At 48.6% G+C, this 20,924-nt stretch overlaps 1 protein-coding gene across 2 annotated transcripts in view; it reads left to right on the forward strand.

The window, feature by feature from the left end:
* LOC119966290 (aromatic-L-amino-acid decarboxylase-like) overlaps nucleotides 1-20,924 on the forward strand; it is a 211,851-nt gene that overhangs the window by 37,533 nt on the left and 153,394 nt on the right. For both annotated transcript variants that reach the window (XM_038797745.1, XM_038797746.1), the window contains exons 6-7: nucleotides 535-678; nucleotides 9,544-9,610. In XM_038797745.1, coding sequence (XP_038653673.1) covers nucleotides 535-678; nucleotides 9,544-9,610 — 211 coding nt within the window. The remainder of the gene's footprint in view (nucleotides 1-534; nucleotides 679-9,543; nucleotides 9,611-20,924) is intronic.

Consider the following 20,924-nt stretch of genomic DNA (forward strand, 5'->3'; position numbering starts at 1 on the left):
ATTACCTCATCTCAGTTGAAGTTAAAGGATGGCACTGCAGTTATAGCTACCCATACTCTTGAGCACAAAGACTATCTACATCCACTTCTACTCATCCCCTGTCTCAGCCCATTTGCTGCTAAAATCCTCATCAACTATATCAATTCTCCATTTGGCCTTTCTCCCAACCAGTTATATCTGGAATATGGACAAATCAGCTAGGGTTCCCATTCAAGATTGTCATTCATTAATCTCTGCTGAGAATTCTGCATGTATTGATATTTGACACCGCTATAATGCTTTCACGCACTGTCTGGGCTCAGGTTTGAATGGCAACTTGGATGAAGTACCAGAGGGCTGCGAGGAGCAGAGATGGGTGAGATTTTAACTCTTCAAACACACTCACTTACGAAGAGTTAAAATTGGATCCATGAGTCCGAGTCAGTGCTATCGAAAAGAAAGAAACTTTGTTTCTTAATGGTAGCTTAACCTTGCAATTAATGTTTATTTGCCACTTCAATCCAATTTTTAAATCAATCTTTGTTTCTTTGTCAGGCTCACTGTTCTGTTGAACGAGCAGGAATGATTGCTAGCATCAAAATGCGAAAGTTACCCACTGATGAGAAATTCTGTCTGCGTGGGGAAACATTAAGACAAGCTGTGGAAGAAGATAAAGTCTTGGGACTCATTCCTTTCTACGTAAGTGAACATTTTCATTATCTTTGGTCAGAAACTAACTTGACTGCACTATTATTTTTCTATATTTTCCACCTTCTTGTGGACTCAAACCATGAATTATTTGCATAATTAGATTACTTTCGCAAAACATGCATCCTGGCTTTCTGTGGCATGAACAGGTAATTTTTGTGAGATGAGGCTCTGAGAGTGTCATTTTATCGTGCAGAAAGAGAGTGAATACAAAGATAAATCAAGATTCCTGACCAGATTAATGATACTCCTGATATTCTGGTGGGGAGTTGTGCCTCATTAAACTAATTTTAAATGTTAGTACCCGACCATATTTTGAGACCTACAATATTAGATGATTTGGTATCTGTGGATTAATGCAACAATAACATTTCAGGTATAAAAAAAAGTTCTGGAAAATCTCAGCCGGTCAGACAGCATCTGTGGAGAGAGAAAGAGAACAAATATGTCGAGTGAAATATGACTCTTCTTTGGAACTAAGCGATTTTCTGGGTTTTATGCTTTTGGAAAAGGAGGGAGGGGAATCACATGGAACAGGGCGGCTTGGTAGCACAGTGGTTAGCACTTTTGCTTCACAGCGCCAGGGTCCCAGGTTCAGTTCCCAGCTTGGAAACCTGTCTGCGTGGGTTTCCTCCGGGTGCTCCGGTTTCCTCCCACAAGTCTGAAAAAAACGTGCTTGTTATGTGAATTGATCATTCTGAATTCTCCCTCAGTGTACCCGAACAGGCCCTGGAGTGTGATGACCAGGGGATTTCATTGCAGTGTTGATATTTCTTGTGACACTAATAAAAGATTGTAAAACATCTCCTTTACAGTTTCAAGTAGTCCTTATTAGCGTAAATTAAATCTGCGGGCCTAAATGCCAGGCAGATGGCTCATAAATTGTCTCACCTTCTGAATCCATTATTTTAAAAAACATTTGTCTACAAATTAAGCATAACTGAAACACTCAGTGTTATTTGTTTAAGCTAATTGAGCCTGCAGACATTCCTGCCTTGTTTGTATAGCTAACACATGGCCACAAAGATTGAACTAAATCTCATTATCTTTCAGCCTCCATCAGCCTAAGGATGTAAAACATTTCTGGACATTTTTGAGCAATAAAGTAAATATAATAATGCATCGGTAAATAAATGTGGTGATCATGAAGGAAGAGATCTGCTTTAGATATAATCAATTCTTCAAAACTGGAAAACAGCAGGCAATGTAATTTTTTAATATCATACACAGTTTACTACATCAATCATATGAACATTTATTTGCATCAAAGAACAAATGAAAATATGGTTTAAATTTATAGATAGCTCGTAAAATTCGATTGCGATTTTATACATTATGGGTGGGATTTACCGACAATCCCACCACGTGTGTTTCGGTCTGGAGTCGGCCTGCCAGCAGTATTTACCGACGATCCCACAGTGTGCTTTCCGGCGCTGGAGTCGGCCCACCAGCAGTATTTCCGATCATCCCACCGGGTGTTTTTCGGCAGTGGAGGCGGCCCACCAGCAGTATTTCCGACCATCCCACCGCATGTTATTCGGCAGTGGAGGCGGCCTGCCAGCAGGGTTTACTGACCATCCCACCGCGTGTTTTTCGGTGCTGGAGTCGGCCCACCAGCAGTATTTCCGACCATCCCACCGCATGTTATTCGGCGGTGGAGGTGGCCTGCAAGCAGGATATACTGACCATCCCACCGCATGTTATTCGGCGGTGGAGGTGGCCTGCAAGCAGGATATACCGACCATCTCACCGCATATTATTTGGCGGTGGAGGCTGCCTGCCAGCAGGATTTACCGACCATCCCACCGTGTGTTTTTCAGTGGTGGAGGTGGCCTGCCAGCAGGATTTACCGACCATCCCACCGTGTGTTTTTCAGTGGTGGAGGTGGCCTTCCAGCAGGATTTACCGACCATCCCACCGTGTGTTTTTCAGTGGTGGAGGTGGCCTTCCAGCAGGATTTACCGACCATCCCACCGCATATTATTTGATGGTGGAGGTGGCCTGCAAGAAGGATTTACCGACCATCCCACCGCGTGTTTTTCAGTGGTGGAGGTGGCTTCCAGCAGGATTTACCGACCATCCCACCGTGTGTTTTTCAGTGGTGGAGGTGGCCTTCCAGCAGGATTTACCGACCATCCCACCGCATATTATTTGATGGTGGAGGTGGCCTGCAAGAAGGATTTACCGACCATCCCACCGCGTGTTTTTCAGTGGTGGAGGTGGCCTTCCAGCAGGATTTACCGACCATCCCACCGTGTGTTTTTCAGCGGTGTAGGCAGCCTGCCAACAGGATTTCCCGACCATCCCACCGCATATTATTTGATGGTGGAGGTGGCCTGCAAGCAGGATTTACCGACCATCCCACCGCATGTTTTTCAATTGTGGAGGTGGCCTGCCAGCAGGATTTACCGACCATCCCACCGCATATTATTTGGCAGTGAAGGTGGCCTGCAAGCAGTATGTACCGACCATCCCACTGCATATTATTTGGCAGTGAAGGTGGCCTGCCAGCAGGATTTACCGACCATCCCACCGCATATTATTTGGCAGTGAAGGTGGCCTGCCAGCAGGATTTACCGACCATCCCACCGCGTGTTTTTTGGCAGTGGAGGCGGCCTGCCAACAGGATTTACCGACCATCCCACCACGTGTTTTTCGGCGGTGTAGGCGGCCTGCCAGCAGGATTTACTGACCATCCCACCGCGTGTTTTTCGGTGGCGGAGGCGGATCACCAGCAGGATTTACCGACCCCGCTGTTGTAAATAGAATTTTCCTGTGACTGCACCCTTTATCACCGGGAAACCCGTGTGGTGACATGAGACCATAATATCCCGCCAGCATGAACAGCTGGTAGATAGCACCCGATACGTGCACAGTGCCAATGTACATAAATCACCCTAGTGTGTGTTGCCCACATCAACATGGAGTCCACTGGTTTGTATCCTTTAGGTCCTTCATTCTTTAATAAACCTCGCCCAAATCAGTTCAAAGTTTACACTGCTGCACAGTGTAACGATGCAGCTCGCTGAGCCTATTTGTATACTGAAGATATTTTAACTGGAATGCACCCTTTCAAAGTTGGATTCTGGGTTGGGACCTCCAATGTTGGTGTAAAATAGGGGTCCCATCTGTGTAATGCACAGGGAACAGTTATCTGTCATAATATGCGCCCATGCACATCATGAGGTAAAAGCAGGCAGTGACAGACAGCTATGTGAGCCAATCAACATACAGAACAGAACACAACCAATCACCAGACAGAACACCAGAGGGGGACTTCCAACTATAAAACACACGAGGCATCAGCACTCTGCCTCTTTCCACTGGTGACAACTGTAGTGACAGTCAGGGTGTACAAATCATTCAACACCTTCTATACGTGGATCAGAGCTAGCCTGGTCTAGATAGTTAGAGTTAGTTTACTTAGAGTAGTATAGAGTCAACCCACAGACAGCTGTGTGCTTCGTTACTTCGACATGATACCAGGAGTGGCTACTTCATCTAAGTAATTTACCTTCGACAATTCACTGACGACCAGCAACTGCCTTCCAGCGGCATGAAAAAGATCCAGGCACCTCCACAGCTCTGGGTCTCCGGAAATCTTGGCGCCAACTAGCGGGTCATCAAGCAGAAATTCAGTCTATACATTGAGGCCTCGGGCTTCGAAAGTGCGTCCGATGCCGGAAAAATCGCGCTGCTACTATCGACTGCGGGGGACCAGGCCATCCAGATCTTCAATTCACTCACTTTGCTGGTGGTGAGGACAAGACCAAGTTCCAGACCATCTTAGCCAAATTCGACAGTTACTGTGAAGCCGAAACAAATGAAAGCTTCGAGCGTTATGTCTTCCAGCAGCGCCTTCACGATAAGGCCTTTCCAGTCTTTTCTCACTCATCTGCGCATTTTTGCGCAATCCTGCAACTACAGTGATACCGCTGACACCCTCATCAGGGACCAGATCATGTTTGACGCCTGCAAGAGCAGCTCCTAAAAATACAAAAATATGACCCTGCCAGTAGCCATTGAGATGTGCAAAGTCCATGAACAGGAAAAAAGTCGCTATTCCCGCCTTACGTTGGTAGAGCAGGACCAACTTGCCTCCCATGAGGCTGAGAGTGTATAGGCCATTGCCTAAATGCAGCTTTTCCAGGGGTCCCACGCTAGCGGTCGGGAGAACAATGCGGCCGAAGACCACACTGCGCAGATGCGAGCGGCGGCTGACCGCACTGCGCATGTGCGACGACGCACAGAGCGTCATGACGTTGACGTGCCCCAACTGTGGCACCGCCCATTTAAAGCGGCAATGCCCTGCAAGAGGCAGGCAATGTCTCAACTGCAAGAAACCTGGCCATTATGCGGCCTTGTGCAGGTCTGCACCTCCGATAGTGGGCCAGCGACCCCAGTTCCAACGCTGACGCGTTTGAAGTGTGCAACAAGGGCTGCTGGATTTGGAACCTGATCCCGCCACGGATCCAGAGGATGACTGCCCAGAGTCCCCATATCTAGTGGGCATCATCACCATGCATGACAAGGCCTCCTCGTAATCAGCAACACACACACCCATCCTCAATGTGGATTCTGTGGATGAGTGGCGTGCAACAGTGCAAGTTAACTATTGTAGCATCCGGCTCAAGCTGGACACCGGTGCTTCGGCCAATCTAATCTCCCAAGCAGATCTTGCCCGTATCCATAGGCAACCAACAATTCTTCTGTCGGCCTGCCAGCTGCTTGACTACAATGGCAATGCCATCACTGCTTCAGGGTCCTGTCACCTGCATGTGCCTAATAAGGCCATCAAGGCCACTTTGCGGTTTGAGATCGTCAAGCCCGGCAAGGCTTCTTTGCTAGGTACCCATGCACGCAAGCTACTCCATCTCATCCAGCGCGTACATGCCATGTCCTCTGCCAACACCACTCTTCAGGCCGACATTGATGAGCTACTATTGCAATACCCGGATGTGTTCAGTGGGATGGGCATGCTGCCCAGCCGCTATAAAATTTTGCTCAGGCCTGATGCCATGTCTGTAATCCATGCGCCACGCTGGGTGCCGGCGCCTCTAAAGGACTGTTTAAACGCACAGCTGCAGGAGCTCCAAGATCAGGGTATAATATCCAAGGTGACGGAACCAACTGACTGGGTCAGGCCGATGGTCTCAAGAAGCCCTCTGGAGAACTGCACATTTGTATCGATCCCAAGGATCTAAACCGCAACATTATGTGGGAACACAACCAGATCCCGAAGCGGGAGGAGCTGACAAGTGAGATGGCACATGCCAAATTCTTTACAAAGCTGGATGCATCGCATGGCTTCTGACAGATACAACTGGACGAGTCCAGCAGGAAGCTGTGCACATTCAATACACTTTTCGAAAGGTATTGCTACAACCGCATGCCGTTTGGTATTGTTTTGGCCTCTGAACTCTTTCATCGAATAATGGAATAAATGCTAGAGGGCATTGAGGGTGTGCGGGTTTACGTTGATGACGTCATCATCATGTCCACAACCCCGGAAGAACATATTTCTCGTCTGCAACAAGTCTTCAGACACATATATGCCAACGGCCTGAAATTAAACAAAACCAAATGCTCCTTTGGCACGTCGCCGATTAAATTTCTGGGTGATCAGATATCCCAGCAGGGCGTGCAACTGGACTCGGACAAAGTCAAGGCCATCAACACAATGAAGACCCAGTGGACAAAAAGGCGGTCCTCCGCTTCCTGTGTATGGTAAATTTTCTGGGGAAGTTCATTCCACACCATGCCTCTCAGGCATCTGGTGAAGACGTCCACCATTTTCCAGTGGCTACCCGCACATCAAGCAGAGTGGCTTGAGTTGAAAGCGAAGCTAACCACCGCTCTGTTCTAGCTTTTTTTGACCCAGCGATGGAGACTAAAATCTCCACAGATGCCAGCCAGGATGGCATTGGGGCGGTGCTCCTTCAGAAGGACGACATCGCGTCCTGGGCTCCAGTGGCCTATGCGTCAAGGGCCATGACCGCCACTGAGCAGCGACATGCTCAGATAGAGAAAGAAAGCCTGGCACTTCTCACGGGCATTGTGAAATTCCACAATTATGTCTATGATCTCCCAACCTTTACAGTAATCACGGACCACAGACCCCTAGTGCACATTATACACAAGGACTTAAATGAAATGACGCCTAGGATCCAGCGCATTCTCCTTCGACTCCGCAGGTATGATTTCAAACTGGTTTACACACCTGGAAAGGAACTGATCATCGCGGATGTCCTGCCGTGTGCCATCACCTCGCCATGTGAGCAGGTAGACTTCATACACGACATTGAGGCACAGGTGCAACTGTGTGCCAGCACCCTCCCGACACCCGACGAACGACTCGTCATCATTCGAGAAGAGACCGCCAAGGACCCTCTTGTGCAGCGGGTCATACATCACCTCACAAATGGCTGGCAGAAAGGGCAATGCCCCCAGTACTGTAATGTAAAGGATGACCTAACAGTTGTCGAGAGGATCCTCCTTAAATTGGATTGCATCGTCATTCCTCGCAGCCTCCAGAGCTTGGTGCTCACGCAGATCCACAAGGGACACCTCGGTATTGAGAAGTGCAGGTGCAGGGCCCGGCAGGCTGTCTATTGGCCCGGCATCAATGAGGATATATCAAACGTCGTCCTCAATTGCACGACCTGCCGGCGCTTCCAACCTGCTCAGCCCAAAGAAACGGTCCAGCAGCACAAGATCATGACCTCTCCGTGGTCTAAGGTAGGAGTTGACCTCTTTCATGCCAATGGGCATGACTACGTCCTGATAATTGATTACTTCTCCAATTACCCCGAGGTAGTGGAACTGTCTGACCTAACATCCAGGACTGTCATAAAGGCCTGCAATGCGACATTGCCAGGCATGGTATCCCGCTCATGTTTATGAGCGACAAAAGTCCCTGTTTTTATAGTCAAGAATGGTCCAACTTTGCAAAGCAATATCAGTTACAGCACATCACCTTGAGCCCGCATTACCCACAATCTAATGGGAAGCTCGAAAAAGTGGTCCATATCATGTAGCAAATGCTCTGCAAGGCTGCTAACTCAGCTTCGGAGTTTAACCTTGCTCTTCTGGCATACAGGGCAACCCCTCTGTCCAGCGGTATGTCTCCGGCACAGCTCCTTATGAATCGTAACCTGCGGACGACTGTTCCGGCCATTCATTTACCTGACCTGGATCACCTTCCAGTGCTGCAAAAGATGCAGCCAATCAGAACCCGGCAAAAGCTGACATATGATGCTCATGCTACTGATCTGCCCGTGCTCTCTCCGAAGAACGCTGTTCGCAACAAGTTGCCTGGTGGAGGCTGGTCAGCTCCAGTTGTCGTTGTTCGACAGGCTGCTCCCAGGTCGTTTGTTATTCGCATGGCTGATGGATCCATTATCATGCGCAACAAAAGGGCACTCCGCAAACTTGCCTGCCCACCACCGGATCTCACGTTGCCAGATGTCATTATGCCTTATCCTGACACCTCGCTCTAAGAGGCCACCAGTCTGGCTGCGTGCCAGCCTGTCAAGGCGCCATCATCACCACCTCCACCTCTCAGGCAGTCCACAAGAATCCGACGACAGCCCCAACGACTGGACTTATAAATAATTCCTTTGTAGAAATATTGTTATGTTTCTGCACGCCAGACACCTTAGATGTACATATGCATTCACTCACCAATTGCTGTAAATAGTTACTTTCGTAAATATGTCGTATATGCTATAAGCAACCAACAATTTCTTTAAAAAGGGGGGAATGTCATAATATGCACCCATGCACATCATGAGGTAAAAGCAGGCAGTGACAGACAACCAGGTGAGCCAATCAACATACAGAACAGAACACAACCAATCACCAGACAGAACACCAGAGGGGGGCTTCCAACTATAAAACACACGAGGCATCAGCACTCTGCCTCTTTCCACTGGTGACAACTGTAGTGATAGTCAGGGTGTACAAATCATTCAACACCTTCTACACGTGGATCAGAGCTAGCCTGGTCTAGATAGTTAGAGTTAGTTTACTTAGAGTAGTAGAGAGTCAACCCACAGGCAGCTGTGCTTCGTTACTGAAGTTCAATAAATCTTATTGAACCAACGCCTACATTTGGTGTATGATTTATCGTTTATCTGCATCGTGTTGCAGTCCATGTTACCCTAGGGTGAATAACACGACATTATCGAGCAGAAATTTTCTCCGAATTGGTCAATTAGTTGCAGAGGATGATGGCTTGCTTCCAAATTAAGGATGGCAGATGGCCTCTCAAAGCTGCAGGGCCAATAAAAAGCCCCTCAGCTTGGAAGAAGCAGTAACCTGCTGTTCAAGCTAGAGAGGGGGTACCTCCATCATGAAGGGCCCTCTTCCCAACTTTTAAAAGTTTTAAATTTAGAAATGGCCTTAGTAACTGCATTCAGCCCTTTGCAAAATTGCAAAGATCAGAATAGGAGTGGACCATGCGGCCTGTTGCACTTCCTCCACCATTTAATACAATCATGGCTGCTCTTGGGTTTCAACTCTACTTTCCCACCTGCTCCCCATGTCCCTCGATTCCCTGGGAGACCAAACATCTGTCCATCTCAGGCTTAAAGGTATTCAGTAATGGAGCATCCACAAGGCTGTGGGGCTGAGAATTCTAAAGATTCACAGATTATGAGGAAAGAAATTTCTCCTCCACTGAGTCCTAAATGATCTGCCCCTCACCCGGAGACTGGACTCCCCAGCCAGCGGAAACAACCCTGTCATGTTCCTTCAGAATCTTGTCTGTTTGAATGTAGCTGGGCAGACCGGGAGGGCCTAAATGAATGTTCTAATCAGCTGATTTTATTTATTTTCTACTCTTCATATCCACAGTTTTGTGCAACACTTGGCACCACTTCCTCCTGTGCATTCGATAACATCATGGAGCTGGGACCTATCTGTAAGAATGTCTTAAATATATTTACTTAATGTTTATAGTGTTATCCACATTAAAGGACAAGTTATTTTTCTTTGGAAATTCTCTGATCTGTTACACTACATTATTCCTACATTGACAAGGGACAACCTTGCTGCACCAGGTTAAAGATATTTGGCAGCTAAATCTGTCCCAGCACCATTATGCATCAAATGAGTAAATGCTTTTGAAGCAACAAACTGGCCTTGCACCCGAATAGATTGTTGGTTCTGTGAACTATGATCAGACTGAAGGGCAGAAACAAAACCGCTCCTGGTTATTTGTGACTCATCAGAAATGTCAGAAAGACATGCTTTAGTGTGATTTGGACAGGCTTAATGACTGGGTATATGCATGGCAGATGCAGTATAATGTGGATAGATGTGAGGTTTTCCATTTGGTAGCAAAAATAGGAAGGTAGATTATTATTTGAACGGGTACAAATTGAGAGAGGTGAATACTCAAGTGAACCCTTGGTATCCTTGTGCATCAGCCACCGAAAGTAAGTGCGCAGGTACTGCAGGCATTAAAGAAGGCAAATTGTAAGTTGGCCATCATAGCGATAGGGTTTCAGTGCACGAATAGGGATGTTTTAGTACAATTGTATAGGGCGTCAATGAGGCCGCACCTGAAGTATTGTATGCAGTTTTGGTGTCCTTGTCTGAGGAAGGGTGTTCTTGCTCTGGAGGGAGTGCAGTGCAGCAACTGGATTTGGAGGAGGGTGATACCCTGGAATTGATTAGTACCATGATATCAGTCAGCATGGATGGTGGTGATAGTGCTTCAACAGAGTCTTACTTATGGCCTGAACAGGAGCAAGGAAGAAATACTTCACTATGTTAAAAATATAAATGTAGGACATGTTGTGTTATGTACTCTGGGATAACTGGATGCAGCTTTAACCAAAAGATACTCCAGACCTTGAAGTTAGTTCAATCTGATTTATTAAACCAGGAGCACAGCTAGCACAGTTCTCTATGAGGTCGACTCTCTGCTAACCTAAGTGCAGTTACTCTGTCTGACTGAACCAGACTACCTCTTAGCCACGTACTGGAGGTGTGATACTGTACATACACCCTGACTCACTCTGTAGATGTTCATCAGTGGAAAGAGACGGAGTGTGAGTGCCTCGTGCCTTTCATAGTCAGATACCACCCCTGAGTGGCCTGCCTGCTCATTGGTCATGTCCTGTTCTCTGTGTTCATTAGCTGCCTGTCTGAGCCTGTCTGTATGTCATTATCTGCATGTCTGCATATCATGACATCTTCCCCTTACTTTTGTTTTGTTGGCACATGGGAACATACTTACATGTGGTGGCATATGTGAACGTATTTACATGTGAAGACAGTTGTCTAATGCGAGAAAACAGAACATAGCAAACAAAACAAATGTTCATAAGCCCAGTCTCTGGGGCTTGCGTCTGATCCTTGTCGACCACCGGAGAGATGGTGGTGGGGACGATGGCGCCTTGACAGGTGGAATGGAAGCCTGACTGGTGGCCTTGTAGTTCGAGGTATCAGGAGGTGGCAAAACAACGGACGGAGACGGAGAAGAAAGCGGTTGCGGGCAGGCACCTTTGCGCAGTGCCCGTCTGTTTCATCGCACAACAGAACCATCAGCCATATGTACAACATACGAGCGGGGCGCAGCGTGTCGAACAATGACAGCTGGGGCAGACCAGCCACCATCCGGTATCTTGATCCTGATAGTGTCTGACGGGGATAACACGGGCAAATTGGTGGCATGAGCACCATAGCCATGGTTTTGCTGGTTTCGGAGCTGCTGCACCTTCTGCAGCACCGGGAGGTGATCCAGGTTGGGCACGTGCATGGCTGGAAGTGTCGTTCGCAGGTCCCTGTTCATCAGGAGTTGAGCCGGCGACATGCCAGTGGACAGTGGGATCGCCCTGTACGCACGCAACGCAAAGTCGATCTCAGAAGCAGAATCCGTGGCCTTGCAGATGAGCTGTTTCATAATGTGCACCCCTTTTTCAACCTTCCCATTGGACTGCGGATAGTGTGGGCTGGAAGTGACATGTTTGAAATGGTATGACTTGGCAAATGTAGACACTCGTGGCTGTTGAAGCACGGGCCATTGTCACTCATGACAGTGAGTGAGATACCATGCCGGGAGAACGTTTTCTTAGAGGCCTTGATGACGAACCGAGAAGTGAGGTCTGAGAACTTCACGACTTCAGGGTAATTGGAGAAATAGTCAATAATCAACACATAGTCACGACCATTTGCACGAAAAAGGTCGATACCAACGCTGAACCACAGGGAGGTCTCTATTTCATGCCGCTGGAGCGTCTCCTTGCTCTGCACTGGCTGGAAGCATTGACAGGTCGCACAATTGAGGACCATGTTCAAGATATCCTGGCTAATACCGGGCCAGTAGACAGCCTGCCTGGCTCTGCGTCTGCACTTCTCGACGCCCAGGTGTCCCTCATGGATTTGGCGGAGCACCAAGCTCTGGAGACTGAGTGGAATGACAATCCAGCCCAGCTTGAGGTCGTCCTTTACATTATAAAATTGAGGGCACTGCCCTTTCTGCCAGTCATTGGCGACGTGGTGCATGACACGCTACAAGAGGGGGTCTTTGGCTGTTTCCTCGCGGATATGAACCACCTTCTCATCAGACGCTGGGAGGGTGCTAGCACACAGCTGCACCTGTGATTCAATCTGCCGAATGATTTCCAGTGGTTCACTAGGCAATGTGATGGAGCGGGACAATGCATCAGCGATGATGAGCTCCTTGCTAGGCGTGTACACTAAGTCAAAGTCGTACCTTCTGAGTTTGAGGAAGATGCGCTGCAACTGAGGCGTCATGTCATTCAGGTCCTTGTGGTTAATGTGGACCAGAGGTCTATGATCCGTCTCGACAGTGAATGTCGGCAGGCAGTAGACATAGTCGTGAAACTTGAGAATTCCAGTGAGAAGACCCAGGCATTCCTTCCCTATTTGCGCATACCTTGTTTCGGTGGGCGTCATGGCCCTCGATACGTAGGCTACCGGTGCCCAGGATGAAGTGTCATCACGTTGAAGCAGAAGCGCACCGATGCCATCCTGGCTCGCCTCTGTCGAGATCTTTGTCTCCCTGTCGGGGTCGAAAAATGCCAAGGGGGGTGCAGTGGTGAGCTTGGCTTTCAGCTCCAACCACTTTGCCTGATGTGCTACCTTCCACTCAAAGTCAGTGAACTTTTTTCCAGGTTTCATAGGGCCGTGGTGTGTGAGGCCAGGTTTGGGATGAACTTGCCCAGAAAATTGACCATGCCTATGAAGCGCAACACCGCCTTCTTGTCTTCAGGGACCTTCATGGCTTCGATGGCCTTGACCTTGTCTGTGTCCGGGCGCACGCCCTGCTGAGAGATATGGTCGCCTAGGAACTTGAGTCTCGACATGCCAAAGCAACATTTGGACCTGTTCAGTTTCAGGCCATTGACATGAACACGGTGGAATACCTGCTGGAGGCGGGAAACATGCTCTTCAGGTGTCGTGGACCATATGATGATGTCATCCACGTACACACGAACCCCTTCAATGAACTCCATCATCTGCTCCATGGTGCGATGGAAGATCTCCGATGCCGAGACAATGCCAAGCGGCATGCGATTATAGCAGTATCTCTTAAACGGTGTGTTGAACGTGCAGAGCCTTCTGCTGGACTCATCCAGCTGTATTTGCCAAATTCCATGTGACGCATCTAACTTGGTGAAAAAACGTGCGTGTGCCATCTCACTCGTGAGTTCCTCCCGCTTCGGGATGGGGTAGTGTTCACGCATTATATTCTTATTGAGATCCTTGGGATCAATGCAGGTGCGCAGGTCTCCTGAAGGCTTTCTAACACATACCATCGAGCTGACACAATCAGTCGGTTCGGTTACCTTGGAAATGATGCCCTGTTGCTGAAGATCCTTAAGCTGTGCCTTCAGGTGCTCCCTCAGCGGAGCCTGGACCCGGCGTGGTGCGTGGACCACTGGCTTGGCATCAGGCCGTAGCAGAATCTTGTATCAATATGGCAGCGTGTCCATCCCGTCGAACACATCCGGAAACTGAGCGAGGATGTCATCAATGCCGGCCTGAAGATCCACATTGGAAGATGTCATTGAATAAACCCGCTGCACGAGGCTCAGCTGCTTGCAGGCATGCGCGCCAAGTAGGGATGCCCTGTCTGGCTTGACAGTTTCAAAACGTAACCGTGCACGGGTGCTCCGGTTAGAGACGAGTAGATGGCAGGATCCCAGTGCCGTGATGGCATTTCCGTTGTAGTCCAGGAGCCTGCAGGCTGCTGGAAGGACCTTGGGGGGGCTTCTTGATGCGTTTGAAATCTGCCTGTGAGAGGAGGTTGGCAGAAGCACCTGTGTCCAGCTTAAACTGGATTGAGCAGTAGTTGACCTGCATCACCGCAGGCCATTCATCCGCAGAATCCACAGGGAGGATGGATTGAATTTGTGATGAGTTGGATGTGGCATATTCACATTTGGTAATGATGCCCACACAGAAGGCGGAGTCCAGACATTCTTCCTCTGGATCCATTGTGCTGCCAGGATCAGAATCCTGTAATCGTTGTTGCACACTCTGAACGCGACGTCGCGGAATTGGGAGCGCTGGCCGCTGACTGGTGGTGCAGACCTGCACAAGGCTGCATAGTGTCCAGGCTTCCCGCAGTTTAAACATCGCCTGCCTCTTGCAAGGCAAAATTTCTTTAAGTGGGCTTTGCCGCAGTTCGAGCACGTAATGACGTCAGCATCCTGACGCTCCGTGCGTCGTCGCACATGCACAGTGCAGGTGTCGGCCACTTCGTTATCCTGTTCGCATCGCACATGCGTGGGGCCCCGGGAAAAGCGCACAAAATGGCCACTTTCATCAATGCTGAGGCGCTGCATCCGGGAGATGGCCAGCACACTCTCTGCCTCGTGGGAGGCAAGTTTCTCATTTTCAGCCGATTCGTACTGGGCAGAGCGATTTTTGGCATGCTCCTGCACTGTACATGTTTCAATCGCGACCTGGCAGGGTCACATGCTTGACTTTCAGTAGCTGCTCTCTCAGAGGATCAGAGTGAACTCCAAAAACGATTTGGTCTCTGATCATGGAGTCAGCAATATTACCAAAGTTGCAGGACAGCGCTAGCAGGCCGAGGTTAGGTAAGGAGTTGAAAGATTTATCTTTACCTTGTAGGCGCTGTTTGAATATGTAGTGCTCAAAGATTCCATTGGTGTCCACTCCAGTGACTGTCAAACTTGTCCAGGTTGCTTTGAAACTTTGTCTTGTCCTGGCCTTCGGTGAAGTGAAAAGAGTTGAAGAGTTCGATGGCTTGATCACCCATTGTTGACAGCAGAAGCGCGACCTTCCTTGCATCAGACGCACCCACGAGGTCTGATGCTTCGATGTACAGCAAAAACCTTTGCTTGAATGTCCGCCAGTTGGCACTGAGACTGCTACAGGTCGTGAGCTGGTGAGGAGCCTAAATATTCTCCATGGTGCCGGGATACGTTCGCTGGCCGTCACGGAACCGACTGAGGTAAACCACCTGGATTAAGCAGTCTCCTGGTAGCATGTTGTGTTATGTACTCTGGGATAACACAGGCTGCAACTGGATGCAGCTTTAACCAAAAGATACTCCAGACCTTGAAGTTAGTTCAATCTGATTTATTAAACCAGGAGCACAGTTAGCACAGTTCTCTATGAGTTCAACTCTCTGATAACCTAAGTGCGGTTGCTCTGTCTGACTGAACCAGACTAGTTCTTAGCCACGTGCTGGAGGTGCGATACTGTACATACACCCTGACTCACTCTATAGATGTTCATCAGTGGAAAGAGGCAGAGTGTGAGTGCCTCGTGCCTTTTATAGTGAGATACCACCCCTGAGTGTCCTGCCTGTTCATTGGTTTGTCCTGTTCTCTGTGTTCATTAGCTGTCTGTTTGTGCCTGTCTGTATATCATTATCTGCATATCATGACAGGACGTTTTTAGAATCATAGAATCATGCAGTACAGAATAGGCCCTTCATCCCATCAAGCCTGCACTGACAAAAAACTGCTCTAAATCTACACAATTCCACTTCCCAGCACTTGGTCCATAGCCTTAAATGTTACGACATTTCCAGTGCAAATCCAAGTACTTTTTAAAGATTGTAAGGTTTCCTGCCTCCGCTACCCTCCCTGGCAGTGCATTCCAGATTCTTCCCACTCGCTGGGTGAAAAAATCTTTCCTCAAATCACCTCTAAAACTCCAGCCTTTCACCTTAAAATTAAGCCCCGATGTTATTCACCTCCAACTAAGATGAACAGCTGCTTTCTATCCACCATGTCATTGTCGTTCATAATCTCATATACCTCAAATAGGTCCCCTTCTCAGCTTCTGTGTTCCACAAAAGACAGCCTGAACGCATCCAGTCTCTCTTCATAGGTAAAATGCCCCATCCCAGGCAACATCCTGGTGAATCTCCTCTCAACCCCCTCTTGTGCCATCACATCCTTCCTATAGTGCAATAACCAGAACTGAATATCTGTATGTATTATGTTTGTAAAGACAACACAAGGCATATGTTCTTTCATGGCACTGAGTAATGTTAAGATTGTGTTTGTAGTGTCATTCAGTATAAGGTAGCACAAGTTTCCTTAGGGCTAAATGTTCTCACATTCTCAAAATGTAGCTAGTGTTCAGCACACATGAATGGCATATAGCTTCCCACATTTATAACTTTCCAACATCCGTGCTTTTTAAATCTAACTTTAGAAGCAAGCTATGAGCTCAATTTCCCCATCTTCGCCTGCCATGGGATTTGATCAAGTTCACTTTCAGTCAATTCAGACTCTTTGAGTCTAATTAAAGGTAACTTCCTGTCCCTACCTCCATTTTGCGTGCAACAGCAGGCCCACAATAGTATATGAAGACCACCAAGTAACCCTAGCAATCGCTCAGCAGGTTTCCTGGCTGGGAGAGGTCTTCTTTAGTATCCACTTCATGGCCTAAAGAGGGCGCTTTAGTCCTTCCCACCATGACCCACCTCATTAATAATGCATTCACAGTCAACCCCCTGGTTTGTTGGTAGGTGGGCTCGGATTTGGCTGCCACACCATCCCATCAGTGCACCCTATGGTGCCAAATTCATAGCACACATCAGGACGTAGCTTCCTTCATACGTACAGACCAGGACTGTTCCAGGCAACGGAAAGCAAAGGTAGTCCTCAAAATTAGTGACACCTGTCTGGGCTACCTGCCGGACACAGTAGAAACTCGCTGCAATGTCCTTTACTTGTACTCTGGCTACAGGAGATACAGAGTCACCAAACTGACCAGGGAGGCAATGGCACCAGTGGTCATTTATATAAACTGAAACAATGTTCACTGTCACTGACTAATGTATGCAGTTGTCAACTTCCAGCTTCAGTTTCAGGCTTTGCCAATGCTCCCCATGCATCACCCCCACCTCAGCAGCTTAGCTGCACACATCTGACATGTGTGCGTGCGTTTCCGCGTGTGTGTGTTTGTAATTTCAACCAGTGTGGGCTGACCAGAAAGGAGAGAGGACCTAGTGAGGTGTACCAGCCTTTTGTAGTTTCTTTTGCGAAACACTATCTGTGCCAATATATTATCCCCAACCTCATGTATTTTAGTATTGCACAATAACCTCATATCAAAAGCTTTCTAAAAGTCCAAGTACACCACATCCACTTGTTCTCGGCGACCCATTGATCACGATGGGAGATCCCACTGCAGGCCAATGACAGGCCATCCCTGCTGTCACAAAACACGCCATGAGAGGGGTGGAAAACCCACCCCCTTCATAAATCTATGTTGACTTTGTTTGATCTGTTGATCGTGTCCTGTTTTCCTGCCAATGCAACAATAAATAGGGATGGGGGTGATTCCACTTGGTAATTGTTTCGCATCCCGCTATATTGTCCACTCATGCTGCCAAGTATGACTGCCACCAACAAGAGTGGACAATTCCAGTCTAAGTCTGGGGAAGACTGACAAAGGGTGGAATCGATTTTTAAAAGTGGGTTCCAGTGAAAAAAACGTGGAGAATCGATGGCAGGAAAACCAACCATGTATTCAACCTCTGTAACCGTTTTTTTCTCTCCACGTGTTTCATGGCAGCTTGCCTCCGATACAATCACCCCGGAAAACCTAATCTCTGTAATCAGTAAGGCGCTCCTTTTTAAATTGCTCCTCAGCATTTCTTCCAATTCCTATATGGAGGAAGGCTGCCAGAAAGACTGCACCACATTTTACAGAGACAACCTCAGCAAACATCTTGATGGGTGCGAGCAGAGGCTCGACCCAACGATTGGGTCTCCCTCAGCACCCCTTAACACACCCCTCACACCTCCATTGGTGATCTCAGTCCCCATGTGGGGTGACAGCACTTGCCATGTGTCTCATAAGCCCCTCAGTAGCTCCGGTACCCCTTAAATGCCAGCTCCCTTTCATCTCCAATGCATGCCACACTGCATCCCCATCAGATATGGCACGATTCCTACCTAAACTGTTCCTGTCTATCTCACTGCAGGACAAACATGAGCACAACAGACCAATTTAGCGTGGCCACTCCACCTACCCTGTACATCTCTGGATTGTGGGTGTGAGACCCAAGCAAACACAGGGAGAATGTGCAAACTCCACACGGTCAGTGACCTAGGGCCAGGATCAAACCCGTGTCCTCAGCGCCATGAGGCAGCAGTGATACCCACTGAGCCGCCCTACAAATCAAAATGTGATTACCGGGGTCGATAAGGCACCCAGCCCCTACGGTTTCCAACTGGCATGGGGGTGGCGGGTGGAGGGGTGGGGGGGGGGGGGGGGGGGAGGGGGGGGGGGGCAGGCTTCCAACTATTTTGATGAACATAAATAACCAAGTAAACAATATCAAATTAACTGAGTGACAAATTCAAGGGACAGTCCCAAAAGTGGAAACTGCCATAAACAAAAAATGAATCACACAGGGAGCTTAAGACATTAAATCAATACATGATTAACGGGGTTGATAAAGCACCCTAACCCTAGAGTGGACGGGGGGGGGAGGGGGGCTACTCTTCCAAAAGGTTAAAAGTTGGATGACAATTATTGGCACACCCAAGCTCTGCAATGCTGACTAAATTGACACAATTGACTTGTCAAGGAGGACTCAGAGACCTGATTAGGCAACTTGCTTCCTAAATAAAAGCAAATTACTGCGGATGCTGGAATCTGAAACCTAAGAGGAAATGCTGGAAAATCTCAGCAGGTCTGGCAGCAGCTGTAGGGAGAGAAAAAGCTAACATTTCGAGTGCAGATGACCCTTTGTCAAAGCCTAACCCTAACTTGCTTTCTTTTGTGGCAGGCGAGGCACACCTGATGTGTGTGAGGACTGAAATTAGCATGTCAACTTCATCCTTAGAGGGCTGCCTTATTCCATGAACTTTCAACGGCTGTGGATTAAATGAGCCTTCCAACTTGAATTGCCAGCCACCCCAACATTGATCGCTCTCAGCCTGACCTCCATAACCAGTGGCCTTGAACTTCCAGACATCTCACGCCCTTTGGCTTCACAGTGCTGCCTGAGTGTGGGGGGTTCATTCACACTGCAGTTATCCTCCCCTCTTTGTGAGGGTCTTCAGGCCTCATGAGACTGGAAAACACCCCTTGTCACAGTCCCCATCTCTGCCCCTGCAGCCTAGCCTTTCATGGGACCCCAACCAAGAACTGCACAGTCGATCCCAGTGCTGACCCTATGGATTCATCTGCTCCCACCCTCTTTCCAGCTGCCACTCTGGAAGGGCAATCCCTCAGCGGTTATAGATATTTTTTCATGTTTTTATTGGCACATTCCAATTTTTACAGTATAACAGTTTAACATATGCACCTGATATTTGCATGGTATGATGTTTCTTATTTACACATTTTACACACATTACTTCCGTCGCCACCCCCCTCCGCCCCCATTGATAGATGGGCTCCTTCTTGGCACCAACTATCGCCCTGGATGTCATATTGCTGTACATCGCTCCTCTCTTATGCGGTTCCTGATGTTGCCTTTCTGGGTTCACATGGGGGGGCGGTCTCCCTGCCCCCTCCCCTCTTTCCTTTTTCCTGATCTCTCTCTCTCTCTCTGCTATTCCCCTGTATTCTCTCCATGCCTGCCCTCCTTGGTCCCCGCTTACGTGCTTACTTCTTAATCACTGTTGACCTTGAACAAGTCTTGGAACAGTTTGATGAATAGCTCCACACAATTTGTGGAAGCCCTCGTCCGATCCTTGGATTGTGTACTTGATCTACTCCAGGTGGAGAAATTCCAACAGGTCGGCCAGCCAGTCTGCAGCTGTGGGTGGTGCTGCTGATCGCCAGCTGAACAGGAATTTCTGGCGTGCGAATAAGGAAGCAAAAGCCAGGGTGCCGGCCCTCTGCCCCATATGTAGTTCTGGCTGGTCCAAAACTCTGAAGACTGCCACTCCAGGGCAAGGCTCCATCTTCACCCCCAGAACCTTGGACATCGCCTCAAAGAAGGCTGCCCAGAACCCAGCAAGTCTGGGACAGGCCCCAAATATGTGGGCTTGGTTGGCCAGGCCTCCCTGGCACTATTCACATTTCTCCTCTACCTCCGGGAAGAACACGTTCATTCAGATTCTAGTTAGGTGCGCTCTGTGCATCGCTCTAAACTGCATGACACTTAGCCTTGCGCAGGAGGAGGTGGAGTTGGCCCGACTTAGTGCTTTGCTCCAGAGTCCCCAACCCACTTGCATCCTGAGTTTGTCCTCCCATCTCTGCCTAACTCCATCCAATGTTGTCCTTGCCCTTTCCAGAAGTTGTCCGTTGATGACCCATAGTTCCCTCTGTCCATGTTTCGTAGTTCTTTCAGTAGTGTGGCTCTCGGGGCCCTGGGGTACTTCATTGTTTCCTTGCAGAGAAAGTGCTTGACTTGAAGGTGCCGAAGATCGTGTCCTGCCAGTATGTCCAGTTCTTCCGTTAGTTCATCTAGGGTCGCGAGTCTGTCCCGTTTGTAATAATCCCTGACTGCCAGCATCCTCCCCATCCTTTCTTCAATTTATAAAGGTGGTGTCCAGTGGCTGGCGGGAATTTGTGGAAACTGCAGATGGGGGCCATGGAGGACATCCCGGTTCAACCAAAATGATGCCTCATTTGGTTCCATGTCCTCACTGTGGCTACCACCACTGGGCTGCATGTGTATTTTTCGGGGGGGGGAGGGGGGGGGTAGGATTACTGCTGTGGCGAGGGCCCAGAGGGTCGTTCCCTTGGAGGAGGACTCTTCCAGCTTCACACATTCCAGTTTGGTTCTCGTATCCATCCCCTCACCT

The sequence above is a fragment of the Scyliorhinus canicula genome, chromosome 5 (genome assembly GCF_902713615.1).
Source record: "Scyliorhinus canicula chromosome 5, sScyCan1.1, whole genome shotgun sequence".
In the NCBI taxonomy this organism is placed as follows: domain Eukaryota; kingdom Metazoa; phylum Chordata; class Chondrichthyes; order Carcharhiniformes; family Scyliorhinidae; genus Scyliorhinus; species Scyliorhinus canicula.